General features: G+C 38.0%; 2 protein-coding genes across 3 annotated transcripts in view; one reads left to right on the top strand and one right to left on the bottom strand.

The window, feature by feature from the left end:
- Positions 1-2,884: 2,884 nt before the first annotated feature.
- The window catches only part of LOC140234334 (small ribosomal subunit protein eS7-like), a 463,926-nt gene continuing 448,232 nt past the window's right edge, over positions 2,885-18,578 (bottom strand). Inside the window, exons 1-6 of one of the 2 annotated variants that reach the window (XM_072314392.1) lie at positions 9,168-9,228; positions 7,587-7,675; positions 7,014-7,085; positions 5,818-5,961; positions 4,968-5,183; positions 2,885-3,053 (exon numbers count right to left, since the gene is read on the bottom strand). In XM_072314392.1, the coding sequence (XP_072170493.1) occupies positions 2,976-3,053; positions 4,968-5,183; positions 5,818-5,961; positions 7,014-7,085; positions 7,587-7,667 (591 nt within the window). In that variant the 5' untranslated portion in view covers positions 7,668-7,675; positions 9,168-9,228 and the 3' untranslated portion in view covers positions 2,885-2,975. Of the gene's footprint in view, positions 3,054-4,967; positions 5,184-5,817; positions 5,962-7,013; positions 7,086-7,586; positions 7,676-9,167; positions 9,229-18,578 lie in introns of those variants that run through there. The other variant, XM_072314393.1, reaches the window with a different exon arrangement.
- Positions 9,507-17,726, top strand: LOC140233606 (ribonuclease H1-like). The gene is made up of 6 exons (XM_072313705.1): positions 9,507-9,654; positions 11,813-12,087; positions 13,853-14,001; positions 14,551-14,638; positions 15,284-15,408; positions 16,126-17,726. Exons 1-6 carry the CDS (start codon positions 9,551-9,553, stop codon positions 16,222-16,224), a joined length of 840 nt encoding a protein of 279 aa, XP_072169806.1. The 5' UTR covers positions 9,507-9,550; the 3' UTR covers positions 16,225-17,726.

Raw genomic sequence — 18,578 nt, 5'->3', positions numbered from 1 at the left:
TACTATAAAGAATACAATGTGCATGTATTCAAAAGCCTGTTGCCACCGACATCACATAGGGCCTACTGTTACATTGCCTATCGTAGTAACTGACTTCAACAAACAGTTCTGCAACGCCGAATGCCATTTTCAGTGATGTCTAGCTCAGTCTTACACATTGTACTTTATGTCACTCTGCTGTATACACAAAACATTTGCTCTTGCGACATTTCAGCCATTATAGCAGCTATTTTCATTGTTAATAATTTTCATTTTGTGAAGATAATAGAGACTCCAAGATTGATGAGGGAATATCAGCACGTTGCGCAAGATATCAGAGAAATACTGGGGTGTCTTTTTAATTGAAAGTTTATGTGATGCTGGAAATGATGAATGTGAAGTTTTAGTCCTCTTTGTACATTACCTTTTTTTAATAAAATAAACTGAAAGAAGTATGGCAGTAAATGATATGTTCTCTGTCTATTTGTATGTGTTGTTTTTTCTTGATTCTCCCTTGGGTTTAACAGGAACCCATTCATGACTGAACATTTTGTGATTTTTTCCTTGAAGCTGTGATTGGGTTTGGATGGTTATTCATCGCCGCATACGACATGGTTAATTTTTCCCTCTGAAAGGGATTTGTGTACTTAATATACACATGCATTACAATAGCTACCTTACACTGCTTACCGCAAATTTATCTAATGCTGTTTAGTCTTGTGCAACCTTTACACCATCTACTTGGCATATGAGCAATGGTTCCTCGACAAGTGGGGAAGTAAAATCAAATATACAGAAATATGTGCACACATCAGGGCAAAGAACACTCAACACACAAACAAAGGCAACATACAGTATGTCCCCCAAAATTGCCATCAGATTTCCGCATTCATAACTTTCAATATGATTAAAATGTCTGAATGCTATTTCAGGGTCTAAAAATATAACATCTTACCTATACATTGTATTATGCAGCAAACCACATTCAATTTGGATAAGTGGTCGCAGAGAAATATGAATCATTGTAAAGCATGTCATGGGTCTGTTTCTTCCAAGTTTAGCAGTAGGATGCTCTTGGAACTGCACATTAATGTGTGAACTTATGGACTGAACTTGGAGGGAAGGGATTCCTGACAGGCTCTACAAAGATCCTCATTTCTCTTTGACCACTGAAACAAATCGGATGGGGTTTTCTGCAAGATGTGGGTAATAAGTTATGGTTGAGATTGTACTTGGATTGATTCAGTATTTTCACTGTTATCATTGCTGAGGGTCCGTTGTAATTTTCTTGGGGGGACATACGGTAAAATCATAGTGCACAACTTTGGCACTTCAAGTCCAGCTACAGGGAAATCATGTAGTAACTAGCTTGCTTATGAGGTAGGGCGAGTTCTGCAGTCCCGATTTCTGTTACATTCTACTGTATTGTAGCAGTCTCTTTCTTAGTACAGCAGAAACTCGATACATATAGAGATCTGATGTAACAAAATACTAGTACCTGCTAAAAAACTAATTTCTCTGGTCCCAATGAATCTATTTCCTTTGTGTTGTATGGTTTGACTACTAATGTAACAAAATATCTGATATAAAGAACAAATTGTCTTGGTCCTAAGGATTTTGTTATACCGAGTTTCCACTGTAGATCTACAAGGCATTCATTGTAATGAGGTGAAAATGGTGACCTTGATATAATGGGGCAACCCAGTGTCTCAGTAATTGCAATGGACAATAAAAAAAGAATGAACTGATAAAATGTGTTCAAATATGCACATTTTATCAAAAAAACAAAACAAAAACAAAACAAACAAAAATGTACACACTCCTTAAAAATGGCATCAAGACACACATTATCACATTGAATCAATTCAATCACGTCATCAGCCAGTGAGAATCCAAGGTTCCCTCATTGTTGTTTTTTTTTTTTTAAATCCATCACGCACACATGATGCAAATCTCCCACAGCTCACTCTGCTCTGCCTCCCACCCTCAAGTGCATGTACATTGTGCTAATGATTGTACCGAGGCCTCGTTGCATAAAAAGGATGCAATCACACATAAGTCAGAAAATCAACCGTAAATCACGTATCAACCAATCAGATTTGAGTATGTAGAGACTTGCATTTGATTTTCCGACTTGTTTGATCTCAACATTTTTATCAACACAGCCAAGTATACACAATGTGTTTGGCACACCCGGTATCTCTGCAAATCAGGACTAGCACGATAACTTTGCAAGTTGAATTTGTGATTTGAGATACAGAGCAATGGAATTTAAATTAGATAGTGTCCCTATTTGAGAGAAAAGCTGGCAGTTTCCCACATTCCTGATGATGAACATCACATTGTGTTATGTCAGGCAATACATTCAACCTTGTCCAAGTCAAATCTATTTGGACTGAAGAAATAGTTTTAACTTATTCAACTTATGGGGGATTACAATCAATACAATACGAATATAAGGAGAAGAGGACTTGAAAAGGCCTTTGACTTATGCAAGGTCGACTTAAGCAAGGTTGACTGTATTTCACCTTTATTTTTTGGTGTTCGGAGTTATGCACATCAGTCGACTCCTGGGCATATTCATTTACGCGTTGCAAAACACAATGTGCTGTAAAAGTGAAAATTGGCACACAATTTTTTGTGCTCAGTCGGGTGAGATGAATTTAGCTTGTTTTCAATTATGCAGAATCAAAACGTAAAATAGCTTTACACACAAAAAGCAAATATATTTGTGTGCTTTTAGTTTGGCACTGGTTTTTCTTGCACAAAATGCATAAAAGTTTCTACACCACAAAAATTTTTTTGACTTTTACAGCATACAACATTGTTAGCTCTCTTCATCTTCTCAATCACACGTACATCGGTATACACCTTTGTAATCAGAACAACGTGAGAGTCAACTGTATTACTTTTTTTTGGTAGGCAGATTTCCAGCCTGCTTTATTACACATGTCGTGGTCGTGCCATTTTTCTGTACACTACATTATCCCCCCTCCTCACAGACTGTACTCGGGGAACTCGAACGCCACTTCTTTGCCCGTCAGCTTCTTGTAGACAGCAGCGAATGTTTCCGTCTGAACAGACATAAAGGCAACAAAAAGACAACAAATTAACAAAAGTGAAATTACAAAAGATATATAAGACTGAAAAAAAAAAAGGTCAATCTCAACAGAAAACATAAAGGGATGGCATAGTTTTTTGGTTGAGATGATGATTCAGGTTTTTAGTTTTTGCGAGATAATCAGAAACCATTCATACGAAAAATTAAAGCGCATGCAATTCTAAGAGGGATTAAAAGTTTATTTGATGAAAATTGGTTTTGAAATAGCCGAGATATCAAAGAACGAAGTAATCCTAATAAAAGGTATGACCCACCTTTTATTAGAACCACTTTTCAGCCATTTCAAATCGGATTTTCATTAGATAAACTTGTAATTCCTCTTTGAATTGTATGCTCTTTTAAATTTCATATAAGTGGTTTCTAATTATCTTGCAAAAAGTTAAAACCTGAATCCTAATCTCAACACTATACCATCCCTTTGAGAAATACTCACTTGTGATTTATTAGGCACTCTGAGATTGGATTAAGATGGAGGTCATAAGATCTGTTTCCTTTGATACTGTATAGGCGGAATATTTCGCATGGTTTTTATTTTCGCGAATTTCGCGAGTCGGGTGCTTTTCGCGAAATTAAAGACATGTGAAAATATTGACTCTGATCCCGATGTGAATGTGACGTACGCGTGTACACTTCTCAGTTCAGTATAGGACTTCACGATCGCGAATTTAACCACTCGCGAAATATATGGCGTATACAGTACGTTATTAACATCCAAGCAAAAGAACAATTGGTCAAATATCTAATAAATGAAATCATAGGACTAAAAATCATGCCCAACAAATGAGTGGAAAAACATAGTTCTATAAAAGAGAAATTGTCTTGGTCTTTGATAAAGAGTAGGAAAATGTTCCTTTGAAGGATTTTGAGAAAATCTATCCATACCTAAATGAAAACTGAAATGAATGACATTTCATATCTACAGAAAATGAGGTGTACTGTACTAAAGTCTCATTAACCCATATCCGCCGATCTACGAGATATCCCATAGTTCGCGCAAACGCTGTGAAAGCCGATCTTCGGGATAATCCGTAGCAGAAATGGCTTGGACGATGTTGTCATCTATATAGCTTATTATAGTGTGTGAACTCTGACCTGATATCCCCCAGTCCTTTGCATTACTTCCTGTTACTGATATTTTCATTTGGATTTGTATTTGCTTTGGAGGTTTACAGCAGGCTGTTGACGGAATAGGTCTACATCTATGTCAGATTGAACACTGCTGTACGTGTACGTATAGGCCTACTTACTATAGTCCCAACCACAGTGTCTATGGGTCTATAGAGCACATATCAGTAAGCATTATACCCTACGAGTTACATACCATCGAAAAGCTTACATTATGAAGATTTCAAAATTGACAGTTGTTTTTCTGTATAAAGGCTATGGATATTTTTCATCAGTGGTTTCTTTTGAATAAGCGATGTAATTATTCACAAATATATAAATCATATGAAAATACTAAAATCATATGACGTTACATTATTCACAACATGACGCTGATTTACATGTTAAATGAAAGGCCATTACTTTCTCTTTCAATTGATACATAGTTTTCCAGTTTTCTTTTCCCAAGTGTCGGTGACATCACCTTGAATTTGAAATGGCACTGTTTAGTGAACGTACATAAAATAGCCTCCGGCAGCAACAGCCTTTAGACTGCATTTACATGACCGGCAGATATAAGTTAAAAAACTGAATAGAGGTGTGGTGCTCTGGGTTTCTCACCATAACAAAACATGACAAAATATGCAAAGACAAAGAAAAGGCGAACAAATAAGAAAAAGAAAAGACAAACAACCAACAAACCAAAACGCATTATGAGACTCTAACTGAGCATGCTGAACTAGTCTAGGCTTTCCAGACCCACCTTGTGCTCGATCTGTGTCTTCTGGCTGACGTCCAGGTGTACCTTGATGTTCCTGCTGCCGTCCAGCTTGACGTGGATGCGCTTGCCAACGATCTCGGAGGGGAAGACCAGGTCTTCCAGGATGTTGTCGTGGACCATGGTCAGGGTCCTGCTCCTGGGCCTCTTCTGCTTGCTCTTGTTGCGGGACTTCCTGGTCGGCTTGGGGAGTATTCTCCTCTGTGGGGGGTCAAAAGATTTCAAGCAAGTCAACAAAAGTTCTCAAACAGTTGATTTGAACAATCTAATGAGTTAGCTGATGATATTAGCAACTAAGAGTTGTCCATTGATTGTGTACACACACACACACACAAACACAAAATATCTTTCTGCTATAAAAGTGTACAACAAAATTTTCTTCCAGGCTGAATAATTTTGAAACAATGATCAGTCAGATATATTGGGATTTTAGACAGAATCACAATTGCATTTGAACAAAAATAGGGGAAATTTCAAAATTTTTTGTACAAACTATAAAGCAATTTTAGAAGCAATGGAACCATCAACTCACTTTGTGCACATTCATTATTGACTGTATAAGAACTGTTTTGTGAAAAGTAGCAAAACTTAACAAATTCATACCTTTCCTAATTTTTGTCCAATTTTGATCAAATTTTCACACTTCTGCTTACCAAAGTTTCCTCTTTCTTTTCAGACTAACTTTAAACTGGTCAAGTATTGTCCTTTAGTGGGATGAAAGTACTGTATCGCAGAGCAATGTTCTTCTAAATGTACTTGGCAGTCACTCGCTTACCTGCGTTGTTGTTGTTGTTTAACATATAAAAAGAAAAGAAGAGAAAAAAAAATGGCTTACCTGAGCAATGAAGAGCACATGCTTGCCGCTGAACTTCTTCTCCAGCTCACGTACTAGTCTGACCTGAATCTTCTGGAAGGCTTTCAGCTGGGGAACAGGAACGAGCACGATGACGGCTTTCCTGCTTGCACCTACATCGAGCTCCTACCGATTGATTGGAAAATGTAGCAACGTCAAAAATTAATTGCAAAAATATTACAGTTCCAGAGTATGGTTACCACACAATGATACCCATGGGTTACTGTAAACTCAGAATTTTCGCTGTACATTAATTTTCATGTATTTTGTGCTACTTCTGGCTAGCTAGCGCGGATTCTAAAACCTGCTAAAATATCTTCACAATCTTCTCTGCACATTGTGAATGGGTTGACAATTCCGCAAATGCGAATGTTTTTGAGCCACTCAGTGCGAAAAATTAATTGTGCAAAAATATTGACGTTCACAATACAATAGTATGTTCTTACAACACAAAAACACAAGCAAAAACTGAAACACTGATTTACAATTATCTCAATCTCAACTTTTGGTAAGTTCAGTTTTTCTACTTTAATTTGCAGAAGGCATTCCGATCATCAGTTATCTTTTCTTTAGTTTAGTTGTTCCCATTTATACATTCTTTCCAGATTTGGTGTACAGAGTTTTCTTCATAAAACTGAAATGCCTCCGTTTCTACTAACTCCTCTGGTCAATCTAAACACGTCTTGGCAACATTTCATCAAACTTGTTAGTCACTGACAACTGTTTGAAGCTACTGAAATCCTTGCATCTGATCGGCTGAGAGCAAATTTATCAGTGAAAATCACTGATAAAACACTTGATGAATTACTTTCAGGGCCCCATTTTATAAAGCTTTTCGTAAGGTTACGCACGACTTAATGAACGACTTGAATATGGCAAGCCAAGTGGGTTCCCAATCACTGTTAATTTCAATAAAGTTGAAATTTGCTGCTGATAATGACTATTCTTATATGTTAACACACATTTTTAGTTGAAAGTGTATTTTTGCCCCAATGTACAAGATATCTGGTACATGAAATACAATGTATTGACATGCAGTTGCACTTTTTTAAAACACAAAGGGAAAAAAAAGGCACACATATTGGCACTTCATATTCTCGTCGTTTGTGAAGTCATGCCTAACTTTACGAACGGCTTTATGAAACAGGGCCCTGTGCACAGGAGTATCATTCACTAACCTTGGCTCCTGTGATGAAAAGCTCCCTCAGTTGACCCTTCAGTTCTGAGTTGGATTCCAGCTCAATCAAAGCCTTGGTTGAGAGAGATACAGAAAAGAACAAACACAAAATATAAGTCAAGAATTTATGCAACTGCAATACATATTATTTCTTGCTCATTTACATTGAACTTATAAATTCAAGAGTTCTACTACAGTAAACAAATGAAACAGTATCTATGATTGGTCTGTCAGAATACATTCCCGACTGTCATAACTTGGGCTATAGGGTTACTGCAGTTAATTGCACAGCTTGACTAAAAATCAAATTTTCAGTTGAGTATAGACTACTGTAAAAGTGGAAATTTTCGCGGTGTTGAAATTTTCGCGCATTTCGCGCAACCAGAAACTAGCGCGAAAATAAAAACACGCGAATATTTTTGCTTGCCATGCGTTTCTGTGCGTGATGTCTTGATTCCGCGGAATTAATAACACGCGAAACTCTTCTGACCTGGCCTAGCATGAAAAATTAGTCGCGCGAAAATATCCACTTTTACAGTAGATGTACAGACAGCATCAGAATTCAGATACCTACCTGCGAGACGGACAGTTCAAAGTTGTCAGGGGTTTCCCCCTGGGGCTTGATCACCTTTGCACTGGCACTGAACACTGCCATCTTGACCTCTGTGTAGGGGAAAAAAAAAACATGCCACAAGAGATGCACTTATCTAATTTATACAGTAATGCAACAGGACAGAAACATACACACATAGATTGGGATAGCAGCATAAATAGATTAGAAATTAAGAAAAAAATTAAAGTTGGTACTGGTGTTAATTTCTTACTTTTTGTTGTCAGAATAATGATGTAGAGTCTACACATAGAATCTACAGTAATAGTATGGTGTGATTAGATAAGCCGACATTTGTTTTTTAGAACATTGGTTGGGCATTTGGACATACTCGCGAAATAGGCCCCACCACTTCATGTCCGTACTATTCAAATAGAATCTCTACTAATATGGTGGCTCGCCTGTTTATACTCGTGAATTCAGCCCCACCGTCGTGACCGTGTGGTGTTCATCGGTGCAGTGCGTGCATAAGCAAGCACGGCGGTGGGGCTTTCTTCCACAGTATAAAACAATACTCGTGAATGCAGCCCCACCAAACGGCATTTACGCGAGATTTATACAGCAGCAGGGCCGATTTCCACAGCATAGGCCATAGCATCTTTCGTCCTCCCTTTCGTTCTCCCCTTTTTTCTTTGGTCTTCAACTTTTTATTCTCGGAAGGACTTCCTAATGTTTCTCAAATTATAATGGCCAATTTAACCACGGCGCACACGCACTTCGGTGGGGCTGATTTCATGATTTTGCCGGCACTTGCATTGATTGCAGTGTGAACCATCAAAGATTTTCTAAATTCATTCACTGTCAATCATGTCAATGATAGTAACATTGGTTAGATGTCTAACGTTAGTGTCGATGTCGTGCATGGGCCATGCATCTGTGCATGGTCTTCTCTGTCTGGCTGGCTGCAAGTGCAAACATGCAAAACACAGGGCAATATAATGACTCGCTAAACACTGGATGTTTACGTGAAGGCAATTGCTAAGTGCTCTCCCATACTTTCGCGAAAGTAAACAAGGCACCAAAAAGTTGACACATTGTCACTCTGTTTTGTGTTAAAATGTTGCCGGTATCGCCTGTCCAGTGCAGTGCAGTGCAGACATGATAACGCGACGATGTGCGCGACATCTTGCGTAGTTTTTAAGAGTGCGAATTTCTGTAATATAACCCAACACTGACTGGCAGTTACTGTTTTCCCATTTGTATCAGAACATATCATTTGCTAGCCATTGGTACATGGAATTAGTAATAAAACGTGACAAAAACAGATCTATGCAGATCCAACTCGAGTGATAACAGTCCAGTGTCAGATTGGCATGAGTTGCCTTCCCTGCCGCCGCGAAGGTATCATGTATATCTGATGCTTCGTTACGGAAAAATAATCCGCTTCTATCTGATCAATCCGACTAAATATTACACACTTTTTCACATTATCTGTACTTTTGATTCTTAAAATATCAATTTCAAAGAAGTTTTACACATGGCTGAAGCTCAGGCATAAGAATAATGGGCTATATTTTCAATAACCATTACGGGCTAGTGCCTTACATCGACGGCCGTATGAAAAGAGGGCGATAGGTACAGCACTAGCGCCTATGCGCTGCCACACAGCATAGCAATAGGGGAGCTGTCTGAGGACGGTGGCAGACTTTGGCAGCACTGGATATTTTGCAATCGTTCCTACCAAAAAGAATAAAAATGCTACTTTATCATAAACTTATGTAACAAAATGTTAGACATTTCACTAAAAGTGATTTTATTAATATTCTAAAAAATAATTCTTATCCGTTGGCATGCCACAATGATTGAAAAATCTCCCATACATCAAAATATAATACAATGAAATACTGCTAAGAGCCTAATTTGAAATTGCCGATTTGAAACGATTTGGATGGATTTGTTTGAGAGAAATGAATGTGCCCTAAATTCTGATGCTCAAGAAAATATTGACAGGCAGTATATACTGCTTTCAAGTAATGGGGCGGTCCTTCTACGCAGTTCGAAGAGGCAGGAGGACTGGAGTGTATTTGACATGGTGAGTATTATTCTCCAAGATGAAGAGTTCAGAATTTTAGTTATTTACGTTCATTACAATGGATCGTAGTCCCATATATTGAAATGGATGTCGGTAATGTCGTAGGCAGTGTGTACGGTGTATGAGTTTAGACATCTAACAGTTGTTAGTTCTACTCTTCTTGTTTTTGTTTTTTTAATGAATATCATGTGTTTATGTGTCCATTTAGATAAAAATGGCATAAGAATAATGGGCTATATTTTCAATAACCATTACGGGCTAGTGCCTTACATCAACGGCCGTAATTAGCTCACCTGACATGAGTGAGAGTAGCCCGACCAGACGCTGTTAATACGCTACGCGAATACAGCGCGGCGTCTGACCAGCGAGCGGGCACCTTCGAAGTGGGGAACCACAACACAACTACCGGTACAAAACTTATGAAAATTTATACGTTCTTTATAAACAGTGTACACGTTACCAAACGTTACTCACCTTAAGTGCATGCTTGTATTAGAGAAGGTTCGTAAGTCCATTCATTGAGAGCCCTCGTGATAAGTCCGTGGAACCAAAAAATGATACTTTCTGGCGGATTCCCTAACACCGTCGGGGTTCATCGTTGCAGAATTCAAAATGGCGCCTTGATCTCTGCAGAAATCTTTTGCGTGCGTGTGATGCGCTGCGCTTGGGTGTTGGTGTAGCAGCACGGTCGACAGTGGACCTTTTGAAAGGGCATTCAGATCATGTGTGGAAATGGCCTGGCGTGAAAGACGATGTACCGTTCGTGAACCGTTCACACATGCTGCATATAACCATCATTTTAGGTAAGTTATTAAATCTAAATTTCAATATTCATGGCATAGATATGAAGTCTCATCATTTTGTTCGTCGGATGAGTTTGAAGTGACAAAAAAATGATCTAAAGTATCAAAATTCAATCCGATCGCATGCGATCGTTGGACCCTCTTCGTGTTTGGAGCTTCGTTGGTACAGCCCTGTCGCGCTACGTATGTACAGCGGCGACTGGGCTGTGTATAGTTAACCTGAGAGCTAAATACTTGAAAAGTGAGTTATTGCCAGCATCCATAATCAGAGCTAATATTACCAAGTTAACGCTGATCGAGACACTGTCACTGATACTAACGGCCGCCAGGGCTAATCACGCCATGTTATTGTTAGTTAAATTTCTGTAGTGTTACTGCTAATTTACATATTATGAGTTAGTATTACATTATTGGTAATTGTAGTTTCAAGTTTGTTCATTATGGATCCAGAGGTGCACCCCCCCCCCCCCCCCCCCCCCCCCCTTTGTGGGGTCCTGGGGATCAAACTGAAGTTCAATTTTTACATTTTTATCTTCTTCTTGAAAACATGGTCAAATTTTCACTCAATCACTGAACCTGACAAGCATTTATCACTTAAAGGGACTGTACAGTACTGGTTGAGGTGGGGATTCATGTTTTGAACATTCCTAAGTGAGATAATGAAAAGCCTCTTATGAAATATGAAAGAGCATGTTATTTTAAGAAGGATTCAACGTTTATTTGATGAAAATTGATTTTCAAATGGCTGAGATATCCAAAAAAGTGCTAATGATAAAAGGCGACATGCCACAACTTTATTAGAATCTCTTTGTTTTACCTTGTTTTTGGATATCTCAGCCATTTCAAATCTGATTTTCATTGAATAAACTTTTGATACCCCTTAGAACTGCATGCTCTTTGACATCTCATAGAGTGGTTTCTGAATATCTCGCAAAACGTTAAAAGCTAAATCCTCACCTCGACCAGAACTGTACACACCCTTTAATAAAAATCAGTTGTGAAAATCTACAAAACCATGTACCGGTACGCTTTGAGTAAATGCATTTATAGTGAGCGTGGTAATGACAGATCTAGGGGTTCAATAGTCCCTTTGGGGCTGGGACAGAGTTGGGGCCAAGTTATTATTTTTATCTTTTTTTTTTTGCCAATGTGATAGAATTGGATACGAATTTATGGGCAGCATGCCTCCATAGAGGCCCCCAAAGCCCACCCCCCCCCCCACGAGTTTTCTGTGTTCTTCTCAGGTACCAGTGGTCTTCAAGAATGCATGGAAAGTAAACTTGTGATACCCAGGTGAGTGCTAGACCCCTTGGTCTCTTGTTTAGTAATTGTCATTCTATCTCCTTACTTCACAGGGATGAATGCAAGAACCAAGTCCATGGATTTGCTGGCGCAAGGTACAAGAAGTTTGGAACCGAGGATGAAGCATGGGGCTTTGTAAATGGGACAGATGATAAAGGCAGTGGGGCGTCTACATCCAGCCAAGCTAAGCTACTGACTGAAACCTTGTCCAATGGCTACCCTCATCCGATCAAGACATTCAAACGATCACACTCTACCGATGCAGAGCCAGTTGTTCGTGCAAAGAGACAGACAATGCAACGGCCCCCAGCTAGTGAACATGCATCAGGTAAGTAATGAAACTCATCATGACAGGCACTCTATATCAGTTATTAGATCACCATTGTTGTTTTCCTCATGATCATCATCAGTAGTAGTAATAGTAGGAGTATAGTAGTAATAGTAGTAGTAGCAGTAGAAGTAGCAGTAATACTAATAGTAGTGGTGGTGGTGGTGTTAAATATATGGTTCCATGATATTTGCCCCTGCGACAATTACTCCCATTGAATATTTGCACGCTAAGCCAAACAAATTCTACCTTCAAACATAACCCTAACCCTAATCCTCACATCAAACTAAATCTAAAACCCTATCACAACCCTTACCCAAACCCTAAGTCCTTTGAGAAAATAAGATAAGACCGGAGCAATTGTTGGAGGAGCAAATGTTGTGTCACCTAGATATGCAATGTCCATATTGTGCATTTTCTAAACCAGTTCAAAATCAAACCAGACAGTAGATCTACTTCATTCATTGTCAACATTTTAGTGTGTTGAAAAAGAAGCCAGCTGTCAAAAACAAGAAGAGAGTTTGCCCATGATGCAAGATTTGTTCCCTTTCTTTGATCAGGAATGGTGATAAAGTCTTATGAAACCTAAGTTATAAATGTTTATCTCTAAGATTATGAGTTAGTGTTTAGATTGGTATGAAAGTGTGTTTGCACTCAAATTGCAGTTGATAATTTAATTATCTATGTAAGAGAGGTCATCTATGTTTCATCAAGTGCCAAGTGACCTAAGGAAAACATACTGCATTTAATTTGAAAAAAAAAGGAAGGATGACTATAAAATAGAGCACTGTGATAAGATGAAGTTTAGCCTCTCACTCACACTGCAATATTTCAGACATATTGTAATCACTGTTTCATTTTATTTTACAAGGGGAAACATTACTGCATGAACTAGCACTTGAAGTTAGTTTCTTGTTCCACAAGAGTGAAAAAATACAATTTTCTGTCCAGTGGTTATGAATCTGCATGTGTACAGGTGTATGGCAGAGTATTGTGACTATACTAAAGAAAATGAATTTTTAAGTCCGACAAAATTGTACTGGAAAAGTACTGTAATTATTTAAAGAAAATGTAAAGATGGCTTCTGTCAAGTCATAGAAACCCACCTTCAGCACCAAACTAGCAGAACAAAGTGATGATAGCAGAACTCTTCACAGCCATTCAAGATATTGCCTCCTTGATCTGTGTTGGATCATTAGGCGTTTTCACATCAGCCCGATGTTTCGAAATAGCGCGCTATTTTCTGACTTGGGAAATTAACCCGATCACGAAATAGTACGCTATTTGATAATGTGAATACAAATTAGTGCGCTAATTTTATCGCTCTGATTGAGAAAATTTCACGAGTCCAACTTGGGAAATTTTCGAAATAGCGGGATAATTTGCGAACTAGCGCGCTATTTGATAATGTGAAATTGCCTCAAGAAATTAGCGCGATGCATCCCATCATGCCTAGCACTCTACTGGTATACCCGACACTGTTTGCGCATGCTTAGCTGCTTAATTAGCTCGAAAAAATTTCGGGCTGATGTGAATAGGAAATGAAATAGCGCGCTAATTTGTGATCGCGAAAAATACCTCAAGCTTGGATTTTTATTGGGCTGATGTGAAAATGCCTAATGTGAGTATTAAAGCAAAAAGCACAACTGTATTTTTTTTCTGTCACAAGGGAATTCCATTTTGGGCTGTATGTTGCCATGTCATTGTAATATCACAGAGTGTGAATAAAGCAAAACTGATGAGCTGCCTTTCCCTTTTCTACCAGAGCTTGTTGTCTACACGGACGGTGCATGCACGCACAACGGGGCCCTTGGTGCGAGGGCTGGCATTGGAGTCTACTGGGGCGACGAACATCCGCTGAACTACAGCGCCCGTCTTGAAGGCAAACAGACCAATCAGAGGGCAGAGCTCACGGTAAGCAATGTTCAAGTTTGCAAAAGCTTGGGGAAATTTTTTTGATTTTTTTTCCATTACACATGGATACTCACAAACTAGTAGAGGGCTTACTATTGTTTTTGTCTGTTTTGCCACATTTTATATGCAGACACAACTCTGTTCCTTGCGTTATATGGGCATGCCACTTATCATGTTACTGAGCTGACACTTGCAAACACATAGCTGACTGTGTGGACAGTCTTTTCACGTCATCTCCCATGATTTATCAAAAATCCTTGTCAAATTTTACAGAGAATAAACAGCTTACAATATCTAGATATAGATGGTAATATGGAGGAGAATTGCAGTTTCCTCTGAATCTAGAATGTTTTACAGACCACTTTTTTTTTCAAATGTTCACCATGGTCAAGTATTTCTAGGCAATTGGAATATTTTTCGTTATAAATCAGTTTGCAGCAATCATGATTTGTGAAGGAAAAAAAAAAACAACCCACAAATGTTTGTTATTCCCTTTGTCATTCTCTGTGATCAATAAATGTGCCATGTTTTGTAATTCCTTCTCTCAAGGCGGCCCTGAAAGCTCTGGAGCAGATAAAGGCGCATCACAAAGGGAGGCCGGTGACTCTCTACACAGACAGTAAATACACAATAAATTGTAAGTTGCATAGAAGGCATTTTTAATACTTTTCTCATACTTGCAGCTTCACCAGCTTTCTCCCTCTCTCTTCCTCTGTATACATGCATTGTGATGGATATTGTTGAAATTTTGTACTCGGTTGTATGTTGGCCAAATCTAGACTTGGGTAATTTTTGTCAATCAGTTGCAATAAAAAATAGATAAATAGATTGATGCAAGAATGTCATCAATTTGAATAATTATGCAGTACCTGCTGCATGCTAGTAGGATTAGAATCATTACTGGCTGTTGGGTGAAAGCTCGATGGTCTAGTGGATTGGATGCCTGTCTTGAGATCAGAAGGTCATTGATTTGTGACCTCTTCAGAGAGGGATATAAGTTGTGTCCTCATCCCTGAACAAATGCAAGACCTAATATTTTCTCTTTCTTTCTCTCTCTTCATATATCTTTTTATTTATCTATTTATCTACTTTACTCTATCTATCTATCTATCTATCTATCTATCCATCCATCTATCTATCCATCCATCTATCTATCTATCTATCTATCTATCTATCTATCTATCTATCTATCTATCTATCTATCTATCTATTACCTATTATATCTATCTCTTGACAACAAAAAAAAACAACAAACAACCTAAATAACAACAAAACTTCTCAGGTGTGACTGACTGGATTCACAAATGGAAGACCAACGGATGGAAAACGTCCCAGAAGACAGATGTTATCAACAAGGATGACTTGATCAAACTCGACATCCTGAACAAGGAGCTGACTGTAGACTGGGTGAGAAATCTTGATTTTCATCTAAAAGCAAGGAATGCTAGTATGACAATGCTACTCTCTATTAATAGCCCTTCATTCAGTTTTTGACATGTGTGATAGGTTGCACAACTCAAGACAGATATTCTCATCTGTGTTTCGGTACAGTATCTATTAGCTCCATGCTGTATTGTATTCACATTTTAAATGAACTTTCAACCACAGCAGATGACGAATACTACTCCAGTATGTAGTGTGATACGGTCAGTGCATTTTTCATAGAGATACAATTATCGTACAGCCAAAGGCAAAGCATGTATTGGACTATGCAGAAATGAAGTACTGTATTTAAAGCAAGCAGTAGACCCCACAAATAATGTCCTCCAGATTTCCTGTTTATTTACTACTGCATGATAATCTTATTAACCTGTTGAGGACGGTTTGATTTTGCTACAGCACGCATTTCCCATGGACGCTTGCCCGAATATACGCGGGACTTGTCCTCAACGGGTTAAGAGAAATTTCAGGTCCTCCCTGCAACAAACTGTTGAGATATATACTCATCTTTTGACATAATTTGACATTTGCTTGGCTTTTATTGTCACTGGAGACAACATCGTATGCTTGGACTGATGTACATTCTTCTCATTCAACTACATAATTAATGACATCATATGCTTGTTCCTTAGTCTTTGTCTGTTATCTAATTCTTCGATTATTTTGTTTTCATTCTGCCATCAGAAATATGTTCCAGGACACTCGAACGTCAAAGGCAATGAGAAGGCAGACAGATTGGCCAGAGAGGGCGCCGATCAGCCTCTGCCAGCAAAGGGAAGGTAGCACCAGGAGGAGTTGTATGAGGTGTATGTTTGTCACAACAAATGGTACAAGAATGAATGAACTTGTTCCTAATAATGTTGTGCGGGTTGTAGAAAGGACAGAAATAGAACAGAGGAAGTAGAGCCTTTAAAAGGGATAAAGAAAAGAAATATAAGAATGATCATAGAATGAATCATTTTTGTGGTTGTTCTGTCTGTATGTAAATTGTGGTATTTTTTTTTCCATTTCAATTTGTTTCCCTCTTGCCACAAGATGTCCCTTCTTGAAAAATGGTACTGAAATTATGTTTTGTAGAAAATATTTTGAATGAGAATTCACAATAGCAAGTTTTTCTCATATGTGTTCAAGGTGACCAGATGCTCCTCATTTCTTTTTGAAAATTGTTTTCTAAATTTTACTCCAATAGGAATTTCACTCTAAACAACTCTTAGGGATGTGAAAGATACTTTCCTTCATACGATTGAGAAGTAATAGCAAAACATTATGTATTGAATACTTTATCCAAATTGATTGCTGCAGTAGATGACTATAACCTATGTTAGCATATTTCCCAGTTCCCAATGCCCACTTGCTGTTTGATATATGATGGAAATCTTTCTGCAAGGCCATTCATTTGCGTGAACATTATACCAATATACGACATGCTTAATCGATTGGACATTTAGGACAGAGAGGCAGAGGTCTGAAACCAAAACTACAATTAAAGGAGAAGTCCACCTTCATAGACATAAGTGGATTGAGTGAATGCAGCAATATCAGTAGAACACAGTGAGAGTTTGAGGAAACTCGGACAATCTGTTCAAAAGTTATGAATTTTTAAAGTTTCTGCTCAGTCACTGCTGGATGAGAAGACTACTACAGCTCGTGATGTCACATGTGTACAACAATATAAAGAAAATATGAAGAAAATTCAACATATTTTCACTTTTCTCGCATAATAAAAGAACACTTGACCTCCCTCTTTCAGAAGGCAGGGGAAATGATATTACCCTTTTAACATACGTTAGTGACAAGTTGAGGAATTGTGCACTTTTTTCAAAAAGTAAAATTTTGTGAAATTATCTTTATATTTTCCTTATATCGTTCTACGCATGCGATGTCATACACTGTAGTAGTCTTCTCATCCAGCAGAAACTGTGCAGATACTTTGAAAAATTTGTAACTTTTGAACGGATTGTCTGATTTACCCAAAACTTGCACTGATTTACCCCAAACTTTCACTGATGTGTTCTTCTGATATTGCTACATTCACTCAATCCACATGTATATGAAGGTGGACTTGTCATTTAACCCTCTGCATGCCACACCAATTACTAGTCCATAGGTTTGTGTGTGAACTTTGTGCACATTTGGTACAGAAAGAATTAAGAGACGATGTACTGCCTTGGAGGTGAGCTCTGAAGGAGAAGGAAAACAAGAGAACATAGAGAGGAAAGTCAAAAAGAAGATCAAGAAGAGGAAAAAAAAAGATAAGCAAAAACAGGTCAGATTAAGAAGAGAAGGGAGAAAAGAGAAGAAGAAAAGAGTAGAAAGTTTGGAGTTCTAAGTGTCAGATTGGAGGACAAAGTTTTGACCGTGATAGCGAGTGCAATAAGTCAGGAACCATAGAGCGACATTTACATTGGGATACTCTAACCATTTGTACATCATATTCAGATTGTGTTTATTGAAATAAAAATCATATGTGTACATTTTGCATGCTCTATATCATCTCCCAATAATATTTGATGAGATTTTGTGTGGAAAAAAAAGAAGAAAGATGTGTATAATAACCTTTCACTATGCCCAAAGCAAATGTAAACCTTTTGAAGTACATTGTGTTGAATGCCAAATAAACGGAAGATATGCTACACACTTTGCATAAATTTCCTTTGTTTTGAAATGCGAGTTTTGATTGTAGCAGTCATGATGTGATGCTGTTTGAAGTGCAGGTACACTTTTGTAGTTATAGCAACTCATTATGTCATTTAATCCGACATACATTATCCTTTTTCAAATGCATTGTTTTTGTTTTTGTTTGTTTGTTGTTGTTGTTTTTTTTTTTTACTTAATCATGGCCTGCTTAAAAGGATGGTATAGTTTTGGTTGAGATGAGACTTCAGTTTTCAGCTTTCTTATGAGAGGTCAGTAAATGAGAAACCTCTTATAGAATATGAGAGAGGAATTCAAAGTTTGATGAAAATTGTTTTTGAAATGGCCCTTGCCATTTCTTTTGTTAGTCACATTAATATCACAGAAACATACAAGTTATGCCGAGTAGAGGGGAAGGTGCATTCCAATTTGTTAATACATATCAGTACTTTAGCAATGATTGACAGATGAGGTCACAACAGGAATCGGACAATTTGTTCAAA

This window comes from Diadema setosum, chromosome 10 (assembly GCF_964275005.1).
Source record: "Diadema setosum chromosome 10, eeDiaSeto1, whole genome shotgun sequence".
NCBI classification, from domain to species: domain Eukaryota; kingdom Metazoa; phylum Echinodermata; class Echinoidea; order Diadematoida; family Diadematidae; genus Diadema; species Diadema setosum.
This window is presented reverse-complemented; position numbering and strand designations above follow the sequence as displayed.